The sequence below is a fragment of the Strix uralensis genome, chromosome 1, assembly GCF_047716275.1.
Source record: "Strix uralensis isolate ZFMK-TIS-50842 chromosome 1, bStrUra1, whole genome shotgun sequence".
Classification (NCBI taxonomy): domain Eukaryota; kingdom Metazoa; phylum Chordata; class Aves; order Strigiformes; family Strigidae; genus Strix; species Strix uralensis.
The window spans coordinates 165,721,496-165,745,433 of record NC_133972.1 but is presented as its reverse complement, the minus strand read 5'-3'; the positions used below and the strand labels follow the sequence as shown (position 1 = coordinate 165,745,433).

Genomic DNA, 23,938 nt, shown 5'->3' with positions numbered 1-23,938 from the left:
TGTCTGTAAACAGCTTTATTGTTCATTATGATTAATCATGGTCTAGATTTCTCCTGAACCATGCCATAGAGCCAGGGTTTAGCATCCAGGTTGCTCTGGAGTGAATTTAAAGTTCTGCTTCATGTTATAGCTCAACAGTCCTGCACAGAGCAATGTTGGAGTGTAAGAGATCAAGTCTGCATTGATTTATCATATGCAAAGATTTCTTGACGATAAATACTAAGACGGATCAGCAGGATAGTCAATCTGGCAGTACTAAAAAAGCTACCTTAGGTTTGAGGCCTTGGTCCCACCCCTGCTGAAACAGATGGGAAAGCTCCCAGTCACTCTGGGGAATTTACAAGCAAACAGGATGAAGGAATCATTGATCTTAATGCTAGTCAGTCACTGAAGACTACAACATAGCAGTCATTGTCAGTCAACCTGCAAGGTCTCAACTGTAAGTATTTATAACCACCTCTAGCTAAGTTGCAGATTGAAAAGCACATAAAATAATTAAACTTCTTAGGTCAAAAATGTGAAATACTTAATGCTAAACTGCTATCCATCGATCACCCACAATGAAAGTCAATAACAATTAAAGGATAAATAGTTCCACAGACTCGTGCTGAAGATATTTTCATTTTCATCCCCATTTACAGCACAGAGAAAAAGACCAAGAATTGTAGCAAAATTTGAAAACTGGTTTTCAACAAAAGGTTAGGCCTGGTTTTGAGTCCCTGCCCTGATGAAAAGTTTTTTTTCTTTTTGTTTTTCAACATTTCATGCAACACATGACAGCTTCAATAAAGGAAGCCGAAAAAAACAGATTCATACTTGCTGTTCTCCTATGAATTTTTAGGGTTCAAACCTCCTTTGACAGAAAAGAAAAACCTATTGTAAGTTTTCTTACAATACAGTCAAGTGCTGTAGTGCTGAATTACTGGGAAAAGATGACTTCCCCCTCCTGCCACCATCATCATGAGCTAACCTGCTCCTCTTCACAGAGTGCCTGGGAGTTACCTAGTTTGTGAACCCTCATCAACCATAAGTACCATACAAGTACCATGGCACTGCCCAGGCTAAGCAGTCATGAGCAAGCTCAGTTGTATCAATGTAGATATCTAGAGATTTTAGCCATCTCCAGGGTCGGCAGGAGATGAATTTTGGCCTTTAATATATAGGAAAGAGCTTAGGAGCTGAAATCCTTTCGAGTATGTAAGTCCATACCTTGAGCTAAAACGTGTTCTGACTCAGATGCAGCAGCAGATTAAAATTAGGAAAGTGAATGATTGCTGCAGTTTGCTGTTAGTCACAGCCCCGCTAGAGAAAGTCCTGCACCTGCAGTGATAGAACAGTTTGTGGAGTAGCCTCCGTGTTACTGGATCTTTCAGACCAGTAGAAGAAGTCATTTTATGTTGATGTACTGGATTAAAAACTGAAAAGTATGGCTCACAGTTCAAAATCTTTAAAGCTATAATCCCAAGGCCCCTCATTCTAGCTGGCTATATCTTGATTTTATGTTGTTACATATGTAATAACCTTCAGCAAAATCATCAGTCAACCTGCGTTGAAGCTTTCCTGTTAGCAGGAATATGTTTATGGAAATATGCATTCAATGAGAAGGGTTGAAAACCCTTCAGGTAAACAGAAAAATTATGGTGCTTGTGGGAGCATCCACTGACTTTAGTAGACATGGGACTGAGCCATAAAATCTGGTTGTTTTGACAGTCCCACCTCCCATCTCTCATAAAACTCTTATTCACAGACCAGATAATTAAAAAAAAAAAAAAAAATTCCTCTTCCTCCTACAGTGATTTAGTATAGAAAGTATTACTTGTACTTCACTGCAGTTTGTGTTTAAGGCTGTATTGAAATAAATGAGCAATAAGGGAATGCAGTCCCACTGGAGAGAACAGCCCATAAGTGCACTCAGTCTCCAGGTTCTTGCATCAGTTAAGTAAGTACTTATGGAAAAGATGTAGTAATAAACTGCATTGTCTGAACAGTGGTTGATAAAGGAGAGAGAATTGGTCCAAAGCTTTCCCAGAAGAGTCAGAAAATTTAACTAGTTAATAAACTAAAAATGAGTCCTGGCTGTGTGAAAATTTGAGGATGTGCAGCGCTTTAGGTGGCAGGTTTTCTATTCAGTGGTGCAAAAGCTCTTTGGGAACTCCACAGTAGTAGAGTTGAACTCTGTGACAGATCCTTCTTGAAATCTGCATCTCTCCTTGGAAGCAGGATCTGGCATCATGACAAAGTCACAGCTAGATGCAGCTCCTTGTTCTCAGGCCTTTTGGGAAAAACACGGGGGAGACAATAGAGTGGAAGAGTTCATTTGAGAAGTTGGATCCCAAGGCAAGGCTGCAGGGAAGGACTTGTGATAGTAGAAAGCCAATTAAAGTTTGGCAGCAGCCTAAGGCTTTGTTGAAGCTCCCTCTAAACTAAAACTGTGAAGATGTGAGACATGATGAAGAGCACATTGGAATACACTTGAGCTAGACAGTAGGCTGGGTCCTGTAAGCAGTGAAGGGAAGTGGTACATATGATGCTGCTCTGTTAAGAATAGCATTTTCCCTACATGCCCTGTATAGTCCCCCAAACCAGGACAAACTGCAGCTGTGCTATTCGTTGCTCACTGATGGGGAATTTACTGACTTCACAACAGAGGTGCCACTGCCTTTTTCTTCCTTAATCAATGCCTAAACCTACCAACCCATGAAATCTCAGATAGAAATTGCTCTTCTGCATGTATTGCAAAGCCTTGTTATCTGTTCGGCTCCCAATAAGGAAGGTTAATGAGAAAGAGATATTAATGCTCATTTCTTCTGGAATGCAGCAAATGATTCAGCAAACTTTTAGGTGCCTGACCGACATTTAAGATGGGCCTTTGCTTGATGAACATATTGTTTGTTTTGAACCAACTTTTTATGTCTTATGTTTGAGGGATGAATTGTGGGCCTGATTTTTCAGCACTGTTCTTAGCAGCTGTTCCACTGATTTCAGCTAGTGTCAAAACTTCGACACTTGTATGTACAGGCACTTTAGCTAAGGATTTTGAACTTTCTCCTAGGGTTTTGCTCCTAATCAGCATTATCCAACTGTAGAACTAGACATCAGAAGAGCATGTTCTTTCCTAGATCTATTATTATGTCATTGCAGAAAAGTAATTTATCCCTGTTTCCTATCTTTACAAGATAAATAATATTTCTTTGCCTTTGGAAAGTTGGTTTGATTTTTTTAAGTGACAGAATCAGTACTAGTCCTTCCTATTATGTGAGTGTGAAAGAATGCGTATAATGTGGTGCATTTTTGTACTGCCAATAGTAACAACATAATGAAAATAAAATTATACTTTGCAAGGTGGAAAATTTCACTGTCAGCATTTCTTCTTAATACATTTACCCAAAACAGGAAGGAGGAGAAAGCCACTCTGCACACTACATTAACTACAAATGAAAGGCTGTTCCCATTCTTTTTCACAGAGCTTTTCATGGGTAATCATTAACGTCTCATCTTAATAACTTTTCTTCACTTTACAGTAATGTCATGTTTAGTAGGGAGTCATTCTTTGGATCAAGCCTCACAAGAAAACTTAGGTATATACATTCAAGTAACAATTGAGCCTTACTCTTTTCATATTTCTTGCATGCCATTTTCTGCCTGCACTTTCTGTTTTTACTACAGTAGTAGTACATAAAAAGTAAAGGGCAATACAACTGAAGTTATTTAAGCATAAAATAAAGTTGCATGACCTTGCAGATAGTTCATTGTTCTGCTGTTCAGAAAACATGGGATCTAATCCTGGCTCTGCCAATGATCTGTTTAGAAAAAAGTGCTTTTCTCTGTTTCCATAGAATGAGAATGATACTAACCTACTCTGCAAATCATTTAGAAATTTACTGTAAGAAAAATATACTGTAAGAGCTAAATACCATTGCTTATGCAGTCCCAACCCTGCCAACACAAATTCATGCAAGTTACTTTGCATTTGAGTTCAGTGGAACAACATCTCTGCATGTGTATTTGCAGGTTCTGGTTCAGCAAATAGAAAACAATTGGATGCTTTTGATCATCTGAATAAAGTTAGTGAAATGCTTAAATATCTTGCTGAACTGTGATCTAAGATGTGGGGCAAGAACTTTATCTTCCTGCAAAGAGACATAGAAATAATTTATGGCATTTCAGGAATCTAAAAGACACATCATCATAAATAATAATATTTTGACTAAATTGTCAAGCATTTTCTTCTACCCCACACAAACATCTTGCTATCATTCAACTTTAGCTCATTGTTCTCATTCCCACTTTGTTCCACAAACATGAAATCATCAACACACAACTCAGCTTTTCTAGCCTAAGCTCTTCAAATTTTGGAGAGCTGCTAGTGAAGCACTCCATTTTTTCATTGGATGATTGTCCCATGCAAAATAGTCGAGAGATTGATTTTGCAGTTTGGTTTTCTTTCTAGTGGTTGATACATGGAGATATCTTCACTGCAAAGAGTGGGTCAACATCCATATGGTTTCTACCTACATTGCTGGCTGCATCCATTGGTGAAAAATATCCATCCTGTTTTCACAAAGAATTGAACTTGGATTATTCTCCCCATGGACTTGTGTGACATTGCTTATTTTTACCCACTTCCAATCACTTTAGAAAGTGTGGAAGAGAAGACAGGCTAAGCAAAGGCCTTTAGTGTGGTTAAGAGCTCTTCCTCTTTCTGAAGAGCATCAAAGTTGAGCCCAAGTTAGAACTTGTGTTCATGTTTCTGAGCAAAGAATCTGCATGGTAGGTGAGTTTGGATTTAGAGTCATGCCTACAATTAAATACTATTGAGGACATACACCACCAAAGAGTGTGGAAATTGGTTGGCTAAAAAGGGATGTTTCCTCCTTAGACATTAGAAATTTGCAAATTTAAACCTCAAAATTCAGGGTGCAAGTGGCTTTTTAAATGAAGACATCAGTTGTCAAGAAGTTGCAGTCAATTATTTTGAAACTGAACATTTTTGTGAGATCCTTTCTGTAGAAAGGAATGTTACTTGATAAAAGGGAAAGCTGATTAGCCAAAGCTCAGAAATACCTTGGAAGTGCAGAATGCTCTTTGTTTTATATTAAGAAAATTCATGAACTCTCTGAGATCAGTTGAATGTGTTCACTACAGGATTCATGGCTGTCCTCGTAACATTAGTTTTCTGCTAATTTCTGCTGGGAGTAGTTCAAAGCAGAATACTTCTAGAAATCTCATTCAGAATGTTTGATTTTCCAAAGCTAAGTTTACACACATAAATTCAGCTGATAATGTACTAAAATATTGGAATAAACACGACTACCTTTTGCTTCCTGTTACTTGAGACCAACTAAATTTAGTGATTAGCTAAACTGCAGAAAATATGGAAAAATTTCCTGATTATTATTAGTCCTTAGTAAGTGAAAGTGGTAAATACATGGAAGAGGGCTGTCTTTGATTCACTGTTAGCATTAATTCATTATTTTTCTTCTCATACACGTACCATTTGTTTATGAAACTCCATACTAGGCAAAGCACAGAGAGGAGAGTATCTGACTTGCATGATGGGATGTAACTGCATTATTTCCTTGCATGACTGTTTCTGGAAAAGTATTTCTAGTTCAGTGGTTCCCACTCTTTATTTTGAGCAAGGCTAAAACATCTGCAGCCAGCCACCTCTTTTGTATCTAGCCACCAAATTCATCTCTCAGATGGTCCAAAATAATTCCCACTGTTCTTGGGGAGCAAGAATGTGAGAGCTGAATTTTCCTTTAGGTAGGAAGCTTTCAAGCCAAGCTGTCTGCACTGCTTCTGCCTTCCTCCCTTTATGGTGGTCTGTATCTACCACAGAGTTAAGGTGTTCTCATCCTGGGACTCCAAAGACAAAGGTTTTGGGAAAATTTTTCTTCCATCACAAGGGAGAGGATGCAATAGCATGCAAGACCAGCAATGGCACCATATCCAAGCTACTCAGAGAAACAACTCTGCACTTTTGTTAGCATGTATGGGATGCATTTGAATCCCCCCAGTTTCTGGAACTGTGCTGGAAGTCAGGAATCACATTTTATTGAGTGTAAGGAAGGGACATTAAGTGGGGTGGCTATCCCAAGGGGAGGAAGAGTAGCTAATATCAGTAGGAGGAATCTGGAAGACAAGCAGCAGTACATGAACCTGTGGGTGGGAACCACTGTCCTAGTCACTCTCATGAAGGTTGATGTGATCTGCGCATGCTTCGTACTCTGAGACTGAGCCATGCGCATGCTGTTTTAATGAAGGAGATTGTGTCATGAGAACAAATGTTTCCTAAATCTTTTTAAAAAGCACAATGAAAACAAAAACCCCAGCAGACCCAGATTTCATCCCTTGGAAATGAGAATAAAGTCCATTTTCTTTCTGATGACAGCTAGTCATTATCTGGAAACAAGCTTGGGTTTTGTTTTGAGTTCTTTTGTATACAACATACTGTTGTAGTTTTTTCATGTGAAGCTGATGAATTATTTTCTGATGATTCTACTGCTCTGGCTGCCTGGATATGAACACAATTGTCTATATTTATCACATAAACATACTGTTATGAATCTGAATGTTACTTTAAGGGTTAATCATTAGGATTACAATAAGGAAAGTTTCAGTTCAGGTTACCTGAATTTAAGACTAGATAGACTGGCTTTTTAAATGACTTCTCATCTAGATGTTTCTGTACACAATCACAAGAGAAAAATTCCCCCAACTGTAAAATCATCCCAAAGTGAAATGGAGCTGAACTGCACTCTGTAGGTTGCTAATTTGCCACTGATTATAGAAAGGGGTCTAAAGATTTATCTTAGACAGGACATTTAACTTTTTAAACAGCTTAAGACAGATCAGATGAGTTGTAGGTCCTAAACCTAAGATGCTCAAGCAACAGTCTTAGGACAACAGCCTGTTCCTAAACTGACACTTATCAATGGGGAAAGTTGAGAAACTCCTTAGAAGGAGAATTTAGGAATGCTTTTGGTTCATATTGTCTACCTTAAGCCCCACCCCACAAAAAAAACCCAACCAACCAACCAACCAAAAAAACCCCAAAAACCCCAAAACCCAAACCAAGTTAGTGTGTCTACCTATGCAGTGGAAAATATCACTGCAAATAAGTTGCTTTCTGTGCTGAATGCAGAGGAATACTTTGATCTGTTTTGATCTATGAGGAGGATATCAAATTTTTATCGGTCCTGTACTTGTATAGTTCCATGGCAGACATTTCTGCATATATTGCCTATATTTCTGTCCTATATTGAAAGAAAAATCCACAAAGTTAATGTTTTGGATACTTTGCATTATCCAGTGACCCTTTTATTGATCGTCTGATCCCTACAGATCCTTGCAATGCACATTATGCCTCTTTGTCTTTTGTTAGGAAAGGCAGTTATTACAGGAATTTTAAGGGGCAAACTGAGAGATCTAGATATGTATTTTGAAGCAACTTTCTGGAGAAACAGTCAGAGGCCACATGTAATGACAACTATATTCTGCTAATATAGTATTAAACTGCTTTTTATAAACAATAGCGATCTTCTCTCTCACCTATTTTTCTGCTTCTTCATCTTTCAGGTTCTCTGTCATAAACATATTCTTCTCTTGATAATGAGTAGTGTTACTAAAGCAAATCTTGTAACATTTATAGACCCCTTATTGCCTTTGAGGAAATCACCTCATCATCTGAAATCATCTGAGTTTCACTGTCAGATTTCATCCTTCTAGGAGCTTCCTTCTCATCCTGGAAGGTCTCTCCAGAAGTTATTGAACCAAGACATTTAATCTTGAAATCCTGAAGAACAGGTGGATTACAGTCTCCCCTTTCATTTGAGATTCATCTATCATTGATGACCTGATATTCACCCCCACCAGGAAAAGCTGATCTCCACAACAAGCCTGTTGTACATAAATTTTTTTCAGATCTAGGGAAAAATGTCATCATTTTATTATCACTGAATAGACCTACTCGTCCTAATAAAACAAATAGACCTACTCATCCTAAAACTGCTTCAGTTTCTTCCTTCTTGTAGCTTATTTCAGTCTCCTTTAGTCTACAATGATCACCACCATGACAAAAATGCTTAATTGCTCTGTGTTTTTTTCTTCACGTTGAAGACCTCACAAGCTCTTTCTCTAACATGTTCATGCCCATCAGTTTGTATTGCTGGCTGACTCTTTGTCAGCTAGAGACTCAGCTAGATTTTTGGTCCATTTCTTTGCATTACAATCATTTTCAGTGATGTGCCATGATTCCAGACTCTTCTTGATCATCCTTCTTGAAAATTAATTCCTCCTTCAAACTTCGATTTTATTACTAAAGAGACATGAGAGTTTATTTTCCCTACTTCACCCACCCCCTCCCCCCCAAGTGTGACCATTCTGATTCTATGTCATTCAGCTGACTTTTACTTCTTCACCTTTATTTTTCATGCCCTTTCAAAACTTACTCACTAGCTGTTGCTTTCTCCTGTATATATTTTTCACATATATGATAGCTGAGTGCTTGAAGAATCCAAATTTCACAGAAATGCCATGGAGTTAAGATGTCTGTCTTGTAAAGCTGTACTGCTGTCAAACCTAGCCTCTGAAACAGAGAAGTGAAAGTAATACAGAAAAGAGGTCACAGGATTCTCCCTATCTTGGAACACAAATCACTTGTGGGGACTCTGCACTCACCATCAGTTTAGCCTTTAGAGCACATTGGTGAATCAATCAGATCAAGATTCCAACCCAAAAGCAAGCACTATGAAAACAATTTTTAAAAATAAGTTCTTAAGACCAAACATGAGACTGCCCTACACATTCTGTGGTGACTGATTTGCCACAGATGTCAACAAATAGCATCTCATGTTTTTCTACAAAGAAGGAAGTAATCCCTGATTTTTGCTCCATACTTTTGTCTGTACTTTGTATATCTTCCACATATGCCATGGATTCCTCTGGAAACTACATTAGGGCAAAGTCTTAGTAATATTAATACCATTCACTTAGACTGTTCTAATTCTTCACTTAAATCCATGCTTTTATCTTCTCACATCATTGTCTTCAGTCCTTGCAATGCTGATATATCATCAGGACTAGTTCTCTGTCTCCATACACAAGTCCTTAGCTGCCACTTTCATACTTGCACACATATATGCACTTCATACATGCAATGACAGGGGAAATGTCTGAATTTACTAGGCTGAAGCAATTGCATTCACAAGTATTGTCATGTCAACAAGAAAATTCAGAAGGCCTGAAAAAACACCCTACACAAAGGTTTAGTGCTTCCATCTTTTGTGACAGGGAAGCCCATATTTCATTACCTCCTGGATCAAAGATACATTAATCAGAAACAGATAGTAGAGATGAGGGCCCTAGTAATTCATATTAAAAGGAAAAATAACACAAAACCCTTCAACAGCTGTGATGTTCAATGCTCAGATCAGGTCGGCATTTTGTATGCTGTAAATTGCAGTATTCTTACTTGAGTCAGCACTCTAAAAAAAAGCTGCAATGTCATCATATATGTCTTTAAATCTCGCCTTTATCATTTTAAGAGGAATGTCCTAAGAACTTCTGTTGTGGTAGGATACTGCATCAGGCAGAGTTCTGAGATAGAAATAGATCCTTCTTTTAAAGAGGTGCACCAATGACACCAGAGAACGTAGAACATAAAAATAATCTGCCTGAGCAAAATAACCCCTTAAACAGAGGATAAGTAGTTCTGTGAGTAAGACCCTTCACTTACAAGGTCTTCACACAAGTGGACCCTTCCCGTCCTTGCACAGTGGACCCTTCCCATGCTTGCCTTTCCTGCCAGGAAGTTTAGTGGCTTCAGCTGAGCATACTGCGCAGATACCTCTCTGCATACCTATGAAATGTCTTTCTTCTGGTCACCACTGCTGTTCGTCCTTCAGCTCTGCTCCCATCTGTGGCTCTCAGAAACGTGCCAGCTGTGGTGGCTTCTTCCCTCCTCCCCACTCAACCTGCTTGACCCTGTGTCCTGCACAGAACTGCCTCTTGACCATGTGAACACAATTGACCTCTCCTCAGAGGTGTCCCACACTGCAACGTACAGAAATGGGTTAAAAGGAAGGCTTTCTTCCCATGTGAAATTAACAAATATTTAAACAGCAACTGAACAAGCAAATCAAATATTTATACCATCTACCATCACCTCCAAAGTGTTCAGAGCATATATAATCTGATATACTCACTAGCAAATTCCTTTTGTGTTGCTATTTTCAGTGGTATTAGTAATTGCATTTAAGACTGTTACAGTCATCAGGCCGTCAAAAGGGTTACTGATGCTGGTAAAATGACAGATAGATGCAATTCTAGCTATATGTTGACACTGATAGACAAATGTCTTTGGTCAGTAAATCTGTTAGAGAACAGTGGAAGGAATCATCAGAGGAACAAAATATGTCCCTTTACTACAATTCGTATAGGTCACCTCTGTTTCTAATGTAGAGAGAGATAACTGAATGTGAGTGGTGGAGAGAACTGGGTAGCCTGCCTTACCATGTACCTAGCAATTGCTTGGCAATGCCTTTCCAGTATTTTGCTGATAATTTATGTGCTGGTTCACAGATGTGCTGGTTCACAACACATTTGACGTTCTTTTACTCCTGCTTATGCACACCTCTCCTATGAAAACAGGCTGAGAGAGTTGGTATTTTTCAGCCTGGAGAAGAGAAGGCTTCAGAGAGACCTTATAGTGGCCTTATAGTACTTAAAGGGAGCCTGCAAGAAAGATGGAGAGGGACTTTTTACAAGGGCATGTAGTGATAGGACAAGGGGTAATGGCTTTAAATTGAAAGAAGGTAGATTTAGATTAGATGTAAGGAAGAAATTCTTTACTATAAAGGTGGTGAGACACTGGAACAGGTTGCCCAGAGAGGTTGTGGTTGCCCCCTCCCTGGATGTCTTAAAGGCCAGGTTGGACGGGGCTTTGAGCAACCTGGTCTAGTGGAAGGTGTCCCTGCCCATGGCAGGGGGGTTGGAGCTAGATGATCTTTAAGGTCCTTTCCAATCCAAACCACTCTGACTCTATGTTTCTATGATTCTATGTTTCTATGATTCTTATGATTCTACGAATTATTCGTTTAATAGCCTGCCACAGACCCAGTATTTAAAGAAAACACTGAACAGGAAAGGCCAAACATCCTTATAATTAGCATAACTGCCTAAGTAGTGGTGTTTCTCTTCTTAATAATAAATCTAATGCTTCAGACACTATGGGAGCTGAAGCACGTGATACATTACATGGAGAGGATAGCAAGACCCTCTGGTAACATTTTCAACATTGATAAAAAAATGCTCATAAAAAGCAGTTAATTATATGTGGTGCTTAACTGTTGCTTACAAAGACATTGATGTATTATGGTAGCCCCAGCAGTGTCCTCGTGTAAAAACATTTATTTAGCCCATTATATATTTAAAGCATCATGAAAACAAGTTAAAAGTGTACAAAGGAGGAAAATGATTACTTTTGCTTATTTTGTAGCCAAAAGCTGGGTCTCTTGGATCGGGTTCGTGGTACCAATACTAAAGGAAAGCTATTTACCCCTCTGAATGTAGATGCCATTGAAGAAAGTCCTTCAAAAGAGCCTAAGAATGTTGTCTTGAATAATAAGGAGCGTTTTCGCACTGCATTCCGAATGAAAGCGTACGCTTTTTGGCAAAGCTCAGAAGGTAGCCCATCTGTGTTGATTTCTTTCTATCCACCCCCTATTCTCCCCATTTTACTTTGTTCCTCTCCATCTTCTGTTGAAGCTTTGCAGCTTTCTGGGCCAAACATGGCTGGTCCCTGGTTTTACATGGCACATTTGGGGAAGCTCCAAGTAATGAATGCTGGAGTCCAGGCAACACAGTGCCTGAAATTAGACAATGGCCCTCCATAAAAGCAGCAACTGATATGGGATAAAGCCAGTGCTGGAATCAACCTATTTGATCTGGAAATAAAGGGCACACTGGGCAGCGAATCTATATCCCCCAAAAAACACATGCCATCATGGCTTGGTTTATCAGCAGGGATGCTATGTTAAGGTAGGTCCCTCCTAGACCGCATCCAGCCCTGCACTACCTTGTGTCCAGGCATCTCAAACATCTCCTCATTGCACTCTCTTAAAACCTTGTTTTACAGAGTCAATGGCTGCTTCCCCCCCTCTCCCTAAGACTGCTGCCCCTCAGCAGATTTCCACTGGGTGTCCATGCAACATCATAAGGCATTTTTCCTCTCAGCTTCCCTGAGCACACATTTTCCTCTTCTTGCCTATAGCATCTAAATGGTCTCTAAATAACAGTTTCTCCTTTATTGTGCCAGCTGGCATCAGTGCATGCTGGGCATACTACCATGGATGTAGCCTGGGTGTCCCCACCTGGAACTTGATTATTTTCTACCATGACAGTACATGAGTTCCAAACAGTGCAAGTGAGAGGGGAACTTGGCCTGTAGTTTCTACACCTCTTTTAGACTTACGTAAAATAATTTTGGCAAAGATTTTTCATTGTAAAAGCTCATAAAAGTGGGAACTTATAAATCCATTCGAAAGGAAAAAAAGTTCCCACTGTTTCAGAAATGCTGGAATCTGAGAGGAGATGCCTCAAATTGTGTGTCTTACAACTGTCCCAACAGAATTATGAAATCCTTTTCAAGAACTGACCAGAGAAAGAGGAACTTGCAAGAGATGTTCCTTTACTGAATTACACTTACTTTGTAGTCAGCCAGACCTCCCTCTAAATATTGTGTGGTCAGATGTTCACACAGCTTTTGTTTGACCTGCTTTGCAGATGCAGGAACAGGGGAACCCATGGCAGAAGAGAGAGGCGACAGTAGCGACTTCATTATGGAAGATATGATCCCCACATTCAAGACAGCCATCAGAGCTGTCAGGTAAATGTCTCTGATGCTTCTTGGTGCTTTGTTTTGACTTTGAATGCTTGTGCTTCAGAAAATCACATTACCATGTTGCTACATGTTGATTCATTGTTGCTGCTATTGGTTTTTTAAAATGAAATAGATTAGTCAATTCTAGATATGTTGAAAAGCACAAGACAGACTCTATTTAAAGTCCTCGTTGAAAATATGCAGAAAGGAAAATGGTTTTCAGTAACATTGACCAGGCCATTTTTGCAAGATACTCTGTAAATATATTTATTATAAATTAATATTGTATACAGTTCCTCATTAAAATTTGTTATAAATATAGTATCTTGCTCAATTTAGTGACTATAGTAATTACGTAAGACTGGAATTTTCACTTAACAATAAACTCTGAGCTGACTCAACTCTTCTTTACTCACAATTGTATGAGTATGCAATATGCTTTTCAGCTGTCATCTTTTAATAGATTCTGAGGTCTCCATTTCATCAGTCTTCAGCTTGTGACATGTGTCACCTCTATTTTCATATCACAAGAGATATTCCCTAAGGTTAGAAAACTCCTAGTAAGGCTTGATGTTTAGCACATCAAGCACATAGAATTCATTTATTGATGTTCTCTTACTCCTCCACTCAGTATTTTTTACTCTCTTCCCTTGAAAAATGCCCCCATAGGAAAATACTCTTCTTTCATTGCAATTGCTTTTTATTACATAAGTTGTTAAGTTTTGGGCCAAGGAGTTACTACCTTCCAGGTGAAATACAGCAAGTGTGGAGTGCCCCAAAACTATCTTCTTAGAAAAGCTTCAAAGAAGATGGTTATAAGGATATAACCATATACTTATACGTATATAACCATAATATATAGTCTCCTGGTTCTTTTTCAGTTGGGTGCATTATAACCAGTCATTAAAAATTCCAAGTTTTCTCAATCCTGCTGAAAGCCATTACTCACAGGCTTTGTTCATGTTACCCATGACTGCTTCCCTCCTGCTGGAAGTTTCTTCATCCCTACTTCCTTCACAGGTTTTCCTGTCTTTCCCTGATACCTGCTTGCTTTCAAACAGAGACTATACATCTGCCCTGTTTTCCAGCCCCATCTCCACGAGACATGCTATTATTACTTTTACAAAACTTCCTTTCCCACATCCTGTCCAAATCTAATTGATTTAAGCAATTTCCCTTTAAACTCAATCACGAGCCAAGCTTTTTTTTTTTTTTTTCTTGTACCCAGACCCTGAATGCTAATGGGAAGTAATTCTTTCAAACAAAACCACTTAATGGGTTTTCAGGGCAATGATCAAGGAGATTTTAAATTGAACTTGCTAACACTGTGATTCTTATTTTTCATTTATCTTTTTTTTTAAGTACAGTTTTGCTGTTATCATATATAGTTTGGCTAAAATAGGCATAGGTATAACTTTGAAATCTTGGAAGATTTATAAGCAACAGAGTTAAAGAGTCATAAACCCTTAAAAGCTCATAGTAGAATTACTTTTGCTAAATGAAAGTTTATACAGATTTTAAAAAGGTTAAAAAAAACCCCAACCTTGACTAAAACACAGGTCAGAATCTTAACAGATGACAGCAGTCCCCCAATTCAGACCAATAAGAACATGGAGAATCTACTGAGAAAGCAAACCGTCAGATCCCAAGCCTAAGGCAGATTAAACAAATAAAATGTTTTTCATTCTTTACATATGTTTCTCATCTATTTGTTTAATCTACCAAGATATAACAGTATAAACAGAAAAGAATGAAAAAGAGAATGCCAAACAGTTTTCATGTGCTCTGGCCAACACTGGTTGGAATTCTGTTATTAATTACTAGGACATTTTATAATAATAGTAATAATAACAGCAAATACATTATTATTATTGTTGTTTTTGTTATGTATAACAATAATGTTATACTGCTGTTGTTATGTATAACAATAAAGTTGTACTGCTGTTTTTTCGAGTACACTTCAGACAGTTCTAACACTTTTTCTTTTCTCCACAATTTGAACTTCTGCTAGGTTCTTAACTTCCACATTTCTATCAAATTAACATTTCCTATCCAAAACTTTTCCAGTTACAAAATGAAAACAAAGCTGAAAGTGATTCAGTATTATATATACTAAAAATTAACTTTATGAAGTATTAAAAAAACCCAGCTTCAGCTTCACAGCTTCAAAGTATCTTGTGACTTGTGTGGTTCAAAATCAAATTCCATATACGATTCTGTAGCTTTGGACCATTTCTAGTTATGATGATAATACTGAAAAAAGCATTTTGTCCATATAATTCATTTTAGCCTATTAATTATGAAAATCCAACTACTATATATTTACAAATGTGGTATGATATTAGACATTCTCTACTTATGTTTTATTGCTTTGTTTTGAAATAACATGCTCAGTTTTCAACCATCCAGAGTGTTTAGCAATTATTCAATACTGCAAATTATCATTATGGAATTTATATAGGAAGTTAATAATTTTTCTGTTTATTATGCAGAATACTACAGTTTCGTCTCTATAAAAAAAAATTCAAGGAGACTTTGAGGCCTTATGATGTCAAGGATGTGATAGAGCAATACTCAGCAGGGCATCTTGATATGCTTTCCAGAATAAAATATCTTCAGGCAAGGTAAGAATCCTCTGGTAAGTGGGGAAAATGTGTATCTGTGCTGGCAAAATAAAAGCGTAGTTGGCATATTTACATACAAGACCACCCAGAATATGTCTTTGCATAGCATAGCTGGTCAATAAGAAAGCCTTTTCCCCAAAGAATAAAGGCAAGTGAGCAGCTAGCAAGGGTAACTGCAGCAGAAGAGATCACTGGCTCATATTTAGAACAAGGAAATCAGACTAAAATATCCTGTGAATTTTCTTGACAGTTGCCTTATTTGATTTGGGTCAAGTTTCTCCTCTTCTCTCCTTTTTACATATGATAAATGAAAGCAATAGTTGCTCTATATGAGCTTTTCTTTGGGCTGGATTCTCTACTGACCTGAAACATCTCATACAAGTGCAAAAATACATCAACACAGAAGGTTTTACATCCCCTTCACTCAGGTGTAAATTGACCTACATGAAAAAATTGGAATTTCATGCCTTTGTGACTGTTCAGATGCAATCTGCCCCCACAGTTGTTTCCTCACAGAAGTGGTTCATCACACTGTGCTTTTGAGGCATGTCAACAAAAATTTGTGCTGCTTGCATCGTGAGCCATGAGCGCAGGTCAGAGCTTGAGCTAGTGAGCTTGTCTGGGTTTGAGTGCATGTGTGTGTATACATGTGTAGCCATATTAGTTCAGTCTCAGCACAGTGCTGTCCACATTCCCTGAGCCCACCAGTCACTCTGAACAGCAAAATGCCATGCGGACATGTCCTTGATTTCTCTCAAGGGTATCAGCTCAAGGGTACGGGCTGAGCCAGTGCAACTCTTACTGCATGTTTTGCCCTTATCTAGACTTACCTTGCCTTTGTAAGGCTGTTTTGGTCCTTCCATTGACCTTCATAATTTCTTATTGCAAAGTGCTTTTCCATGTACTGGGCTATCTCATTTTCAAGTATATAGCATGTCTGGTTCCTACCACACTATTATTACACTAGAAAAGCTGCTTTCTTTAATTATATACTACAAAACACCACTGTTACTCTATAAAATGAGCTCTGCATCACATAAGCTTAGGTTTCAATGCAGTAATATCTTTTTGAACTCAGGAAGTTGAGGAGGGCTCATGATGTTAGAAATCTGCACCTATCTATGGTGGGGTCTACATGCCTTATACTGGAGATCCTTCCTTTACCTCAGACTGAGGTGCTGAGTGATTTCAGACAGTAGAGCACCTCTGAGATACTTGCTTGAGTCCTGGCAGCAGTAAAGGTGCCTGACATGATTAGGCCCATCTCACGCAGTGGTTGTGGCAGAGCTCTGGGGGATGAAGACACATCCCAGGTGAGTCAGGGCAAGAATCACAGCACAGCCTCAGCCCTGTGATGTTCAGCTCAGCAATGCCGTATAAAGTATAAAGAATCACTAGTAGCAGAAGAACCACAAAATTTCCACAACCATTTTGCATGTATACAAGGAAGACGTTTTTAGAGGTCTTTGAAGAAAAAGCATAATCCTGGCAAGGCAAGTGAGATTCCTCTTATATTTAATAGAAAGCTAATCAACATAATTAATGGCCTTTTAGGCAAAATTAATCTCTGCTTAAACCAGATGCCTTCATCTGATCAATTGAATCTCCCTTACTCTCCCCAAATTTTCTTCACTGTGTTGATAGGTCTCCACTGATTGTAATTGGACAAAACCAGGGAGGTGAGTCCTACTGACTGTGTCTGTGAATAGCGAGATGCCATAGGAGTTTGATGAGGCATTGACGGATGGCCCAGCAATGCTTGGGTGCCTAGCAAATATCTAGCTAGTTTTGTGAGGTTTGCTTTGAGCTTTTTAATGTTCTGTTTTCAGAACTCCATGGGGCACCATGAAGCCATGCAATGTACCTGCATGGATAACTGGTCTGTGGACTAGTGTTGACTGATACCTGGTCAGTTTGGTGTGTGAACTGAATGAACAGAGGCTGGCTTGCACCTGAGCAGTTGGATATGCCAAATGAAAGAATATATTGATAGAGTAAAAGAGTGTAATTAAATGTGCTGGAGCCTCCCAAACAATCCTTTTGGTTTTGTTCCAGATAAAAAGTCAAATAGGAGTCCTTGTGAAACTTCATTTATAGTTATATTTCTCAAACCAAAAGAATAATTAGTAAAGACAAAACAAAATACTGATAATTAGGCACAATAACTGCTAAAAAGTCATTGGTTTATTGAGAGTATCAAGAATTCCCACCTTTTGCCAATTCTGATTTTCAGTATCCAGCACAAAACCTGATGTTTTTAGGAGCAGCTGTTATTGGAGGGTTTTTTGACAATCATACTGTTTAGTGCCTTGGAAGGAAATGAAGTCATGTGTTTCAAATGTCAATGTTTGGAAACAGGGAGCTAGATAATTACTTAATTACCATGAAATTACCAGGTAATTACAATTCAATGTATTGATTGTGGACCCAGAACAGAACAAACACGTCATGACCCTCGATATATTACCAAATCAAAATGTGCTTCCTTTTTTAATCTTTGTTACTGTTTGCTGCAGAGATGCATAGCATTTTTTATCACGTGTTACAATTTAGAGATGAACTTATGCAGTTGCACTTTTCTTTTTTTCAGAGTAGATATGATTTTTACGCCTGGACCTCCATCTACTCCCAAGCATAAGAAATCCCAAAAGGGAGGAGCTTTTTCTTACCCTTCACAACAGTCTCCCAGGTGAATTTTTTATGCCTAGTATTTTGCACAGACGAAACAGAAATAAAAAGTTTACTCACACCAATAAGCATGACCTTCATTCATCCAGCTAGCACACTGTTACAGTAATGATACTGAGAGAGTATGTTGCTACAAGATATATATGTGTAAAAGTTGAGCCTGAAAGAGACTAGCTTGCCTAAGAACAATGTATGATGGAAATCTAAACTTAATGGGTTCTTAATTGTCTAGCTCAACTTCTCTGTGTTTTGGAAATGTGATTTTATATGAAATGCATACATGTGATTGCTGATGTGCTGAATTTCTAACAATCAACTAGTAAACCCACTCAAAAAATCAATAAGAATCACCAGTAGTTTGAAGGTAAACCAGTTATCTTCCTGAAGTGGAAGAAGTTTCATTATAGCCCCCACCAAATGGTAAGCACAGAGTTTTAATGATGCTGCTTTAAAACCAATGATTGGTGAGAATTACTGAAAATAATTTGCAATACCAGGTTTCTGGGTGTGAACATTACAGCGTGTTATTGTATTGCTGCATTCCTGGTAGCAAAAATTCAATAATAAATGACATTTCTTCTGTTATTTACAACTATCAATCTGTCAATAAATACCCATGAAGAACCACACAAGACCATCAACAATCTGTCCCCAAAGCTGTTATGGTTGCTCAGAACAAAAGTAATCTTACATAAAATAAATTAACTTGGCTCTATCTGGTTTATTCCACCCAGTGAAAAATCTAAAAACATGTAAATGTGAAGACAGAGACCTACATATATGGAAGAGGCAATGATCATTTGGGAAACAAAGCAGATTGCAAAATTTGAATGAGCCTATATCATCAGTAACCCAATGTGCATCATCTGACATGTTTTAGTTATAGTTTCTGCTTTAGTAAGATGTATTCACAGATATATTTTGAATTTTGTCAGGAAGAGAAGAACTGGACCTGTTAAAACAAAAGTTTTAGGATATATTTGTTCTAAATCATATTAAAGAACAAGAGCTTAGAAATTGTTTTTCTAGACTTGGACATAGGTTATAGAAAGACAGAAGTACCTTTGAGGTTGGTTTGGAAACCTTTTGGTAAAGATTTAACTTGATAATGACCATCCTAAATCCCATGAAGTTATAAATCAAAGTTCTTTAGTTAAGCAGAGATCATCTTCTTACCTCCTGAAGTTAGTCCATCTGATGGATGGGCAGTAGAAAATTACATAGAAGAAAATTTATTCAGGAATCTACTTCAAATCTCCAGGCCAGACTGTCTCTTTTCATCATTTCCAGTCTCTGCCACTTAATATTTGGTTTACTGAAATTGAGAAAAAAACCCTTGAAAACTCAGATTCAGTCTTCAGAGACAGTAATCATAAAGAATTAGATTTAAAAACACATGGCCATCTGTAGACCTAGACTAGGTAGTCTATCTAGATAGTCTATCTAGACTATCTCAACTTTTTTCACAAACCTGAAATTATTTCACCAAATCTGAGATTAATTTCACTTTCATTTTGAATTTTTTGTTTGCTTTTGTTTTCTTTTAATCTTCATCTTAATTTTGAACCAAAATAATTTTAAATTGAACATCAGGAATACATTTTTTTAGAAATGCATTGGAATCACATTGAATAGACTTTTGGTCCTGTTCGTATGATAAATAACTAAATTCAATCTTTTTTTAAATGGGGCTCCAAGGAACTATATGAATATACCACCAAGATGGTAATTCTGTGTTCTGATATAAATTACTTACTGTGATGCAAAGAAAAATTGAACACTAATAAAGTTATTAATTCTTTATAGAAATGATCCATATGTAGCCAAAGCATCTACAGCAGATACTGAAGACCAAAGTATGATGGGCAAATTTGTTAAAGTTGAACGACAGGTATGTAATTTCATGACAATGGTGGAGGCTGAGGTGCTTGTACAGAAATTATAAAGATGACATGAATTCTGTATGAGTCTTGGGTGACCCAGTCAGATTTGTACTGTTGGTGATCAAGACTCACACAGATCTTGTACTAATGATCTCAAAACTATGCTGTCAGTTTTTCATTAAAGAATTTAATTAACTGGGAAGCATGCATTCTGAAACCTGATGAATGAATATCATTATATATGGCAGCAAGATTCTGTTGAGATGTTTAGAAGGGACATTTTCATTCCTTTAAACTCCATATTCATCATGTCTGGTGTTTTGTTATGAGCACCACCTTCTTTTGTAGGGCCTGGCACTCAAAACAGTTGCTTCCACAGGTATTTTTAGGCCCTCTTTGTGTATTCTAACCTATCACTTCACAAGTCAAGACGCTCTCATTTTTAAATACATAACTAAGATGGAGGCAAGTGTCATTGATTCACATCAGTTCCTTTCATGTTATGTAAATGTTCAGAAACAAGTAATCTCAAAAGAGAAAGGAAATTAGTCCTGATATTTAACGCTGCTGTGGGACTATTAAGAGTTAGAGAGTAGGTCTGTGTGTGAAGGTAATTCCACATGTGGTATTTTGGTAATAGCTATTTACCATATGGTGTCATGATATTGGTCATAACATTGTAGACTGCTGTTGGACGCTGGACTGCCAAATATCCAGCAATGCTAAGAATTCTTTTGGCACAGTTCATAAGAATAGATCTTCTTAATCTGGAGCAGTTAGAGGATAAGCTGGCATCCACTGCAGCCCAGCTTCCAAAGGAATGTCATGATTATCCTGTAGTTACTTTCATGACCAATTAAGATGGCAGCACACCATTGCTGGGAGCAGTATATGTATGAAAGCATTGACTCTTTTGTTGAACAACTGACTTGAGACAATATCGTAACATTGGTATTTTTCAGGTTAATGACATGGGGAAGAAACTGGATTTTCTTGTTGATATGCATATGCATCATATGGAACAGCTACAAATACAAGTCGCTGAGATAAGTCCGTTGAAAGAAACTGCTTCTCCTGCAAAGGAGAAGAGAGAAGAAAACAAATATTCTGAATTAAAAACAATAATATATAAATACACTGAGCAGTGTGCTCACGAAACTCCTTACAACTTCCAGCAGGTTCCAGTCAACAAAGTCAGTCCTTATGGTTTCTCAGCACATGGTCATACGACTCATTCACAACCTTTATCAATAGGTGGGCAAAACTCTGGCAAACTGCAAGCCACACCTTCCTCAACTTCATATGCAGAAAGGCCAACAGTTTTGCCTATATTTACATTAATGGACTCCCAGGTTAGCTACCACTCTCAAGGAGACCTACAAAGCCCTTACTCAGATAAGGTGTCTCCAAGGCAGAGAAGGAGCTTAACAAGAGACAGCGATACTCCATTATCCCTTCTCTCCGTCAACCATGAGGAACTTGAGCGCTCCCCAAGTGGCTTCAGTATCTCCCAAGACAGAGACGACTTCCCATTTGGCCCCAATGGGGGATCGGCATGGATGAGAGAGAAACGCTACCTAGCAGAGGGGGAAACGGACACAGACACCGACCCTTTTACACCAAGTGGCTCCATGCCTTTGTCTTCTACAGGAGATGGGATTTCAGATTCAATATGGACCCCTTCAAATAAGCCAGTTTAAAAGTGCGTGTGGGGGCAGTCACTGGTTGACTTCTCCATGTAATGTAAGCATACTTTGTATATCTCACTTACTCTACACCCAAAGCTTACTAGTTCAAAACACCAATGGCTGCATAAGATGCATGTGATATTAGTGGTAGTCATTCTGCACCATTTCATACAATTTACTAATGCAGTTTTTTTCATGCTACCAAAACTAAGGAGCTTAGTTTTGAGCATGGTTTGCATGACTTTACCCTATATAAATGGTACAGCTGATTTCTTCTATGATACATATCTATCTGATACTCTTCAATACAACAATGGTGAATTGATAACAGGCAAGATATGGTGGTCCTTGCTACATTTTGTAAATGGAGCAGCAAAGTAAAAATATTTTCAGGAGCAATATCCCTTTGTGGAAACATAACATCTGAATCCATTTTCCAATATAAGTAAATCAATCTCTAACCAACCTAGCCAAGAGCGTCTAATATTCAAAGCAGGGAAAAGCTGAGTGAAAGTAAATGACCTTACTGAAAAGGTTTTGTGAACTAAATGTTTCTCATGTGATGTCTTATACAACTACCCATGAAATACAATGTCAAAATGAAATTAAGAGTAGAATTTAAAATTATCAAATCCACCTCCTAGGTTTGATCGTGGGTATTTATTTATTGTAAAATGTAAATATTAATCCCTCAAACTACTTTGAAAATCTTCACTACTGTTTATAAAATTGCTCAAAGCATGACTACAATTCTTTAGAATATCTTTTGCTAAGCCCACTTGCTACTTATGGGGCCAAATTTTCTTTCTCTTCCAAAAATAAGATTGTTCAGTGTAGGGAACTCCAGGTTTATACACTCCACTGTTTTATTGACCTATGTGCTGCTAGGTAAGCTGCATAATGTAACTGTGCCTCAGTTTTCCTATCTGTTAATTGGGAGTTATACTTCTGTACATATACACAGGTTGTAAGGCTCAATTCACTAATATTTGCCAAGCGCTTTGAGCTCCTCAGGTGTGCAGAGTATTGCTATTCTGTTCCCTGGGTGTTCCACAATGTGAGATGCTGCCAGGATCCGTTTCTCTCTGTTTACTGTTTCTCTTGGAAATGGACTGCTCCAAATCCATGAATATGTGCCATATTTAAGATCAATGTACAAATACATAAATACCATTTTTGTCACCTGTCCCTGAGCAACAGAGAGATAAGTATGCTCCCTAGGCCTCAGCCAAATATTTTTTAATGGGAATTGAAAATTATGTTGAGGGAGAGCAGGAAAACAATCCAACCCACTGTGAACAGGGAATAAATGAATCAAAGCTCTCACCACTACAGTGGGAATGTAGTATCTATACAGGTAGTGAAACTAGACTGTCCAAATAGGATTCATCTGGTGTGAACACCAATGTCTATGAAATAGAGGCCATTTGATGTTGAGTTCGATGGCTATGAATTCTTTACAGCTGGTGGAAAACTAATCAGTACAGGTGATGAGCACAGGGTATAAGAACCAAGGCACACAATCAGCTTTAGGATGAGATTAATCTCATCTTTAATTCAATTATCTATAGTGACCAAATTTCTACCAACTTCAAAGGGAGCAGAGGGTGACTTGCTTAGATGTCACATGATCAGAGACTCACAGTCAGTGGGAAGGCTCTCACCCCTACCCCACTGATCCAACGTGCAGCCCCTCTACCATGGTTCATGCCCACCTCCTGTTGAGGATGACCCCTGTCACTCCACACGATGACTTCACCACCGTGGCTAGAGCACTGGCCAACAAAGACACAAGGATTTGGCCCATGTAAGATGTTAGAAACTGGACTTTCTTTAGTGACTGCTTGTATTATACTGCAGCTGCACAAGTGAGCATCCTTAGCACATCCAGTCAGAGCACAAGAAAAAGAGACACTTTACTGGGATTCCCAATATTTACTGGGTATTTACAGGCCTGGATAGAGTGCACTTCAATGGAAGATACCTTGTTGGATTTTGCCCACTGTAGTAAACTTCATGTTTAATTCCTCAGTATCATTGACATCTCGTAACAGTCATTTCATCCAGGGAGTTTATATTCTCTTCCAGATATAGGCATTGTCTTAATCTTCATTGTTTATTCTCTATTTAAAGAGACATCTAAAGGATTAGGATCTTCTTACTTCATCTGCT

At 38.2% G+C, this 23,938-nt stretch overlaps 1 protein-coding gene across 1 annotated transcript in view; it reads left to right on the top strand.

Moving 5' to 3' along the window:
- KCNQ3 (potassium voltage-gated channel subfamily Q member 3) overlaps positions 1-21,883 on the top strand; it is a 204,363-nt gene extending 182,480 nt beyond the window's left edge. Inside the window, exons 10-15 of the mRNA XM_074888109.1 lie at positions 11,501-11,688; positions 12,787-12,889; positions 15,376-15,507; positions 18,098-18,196; positions 20,002-20,086; positions 21,041-21,883. Of these exons, the coding sequence (XP_074744210.1) occupies positions 11,501-11,688; positions 12,787-12,889; positions 15,376-15,507; positions 18,098-18,196; positions 20,002-20,086; positions 21,041-21,778 (1,345 nt within the window). The 3' untranslated portion in view covers positions 21,779-21,883. The remainder of the gene's footprint in view (positions 1-11,500; positions 11,689-12,786; positions 12,890-15,375; positions 15,508-18,097; positions 18,197-20,001; positions 20,087-21,040) is intronic.
- Positions 21,884-23,938: the final 2,055 nt, after the last annotated feature.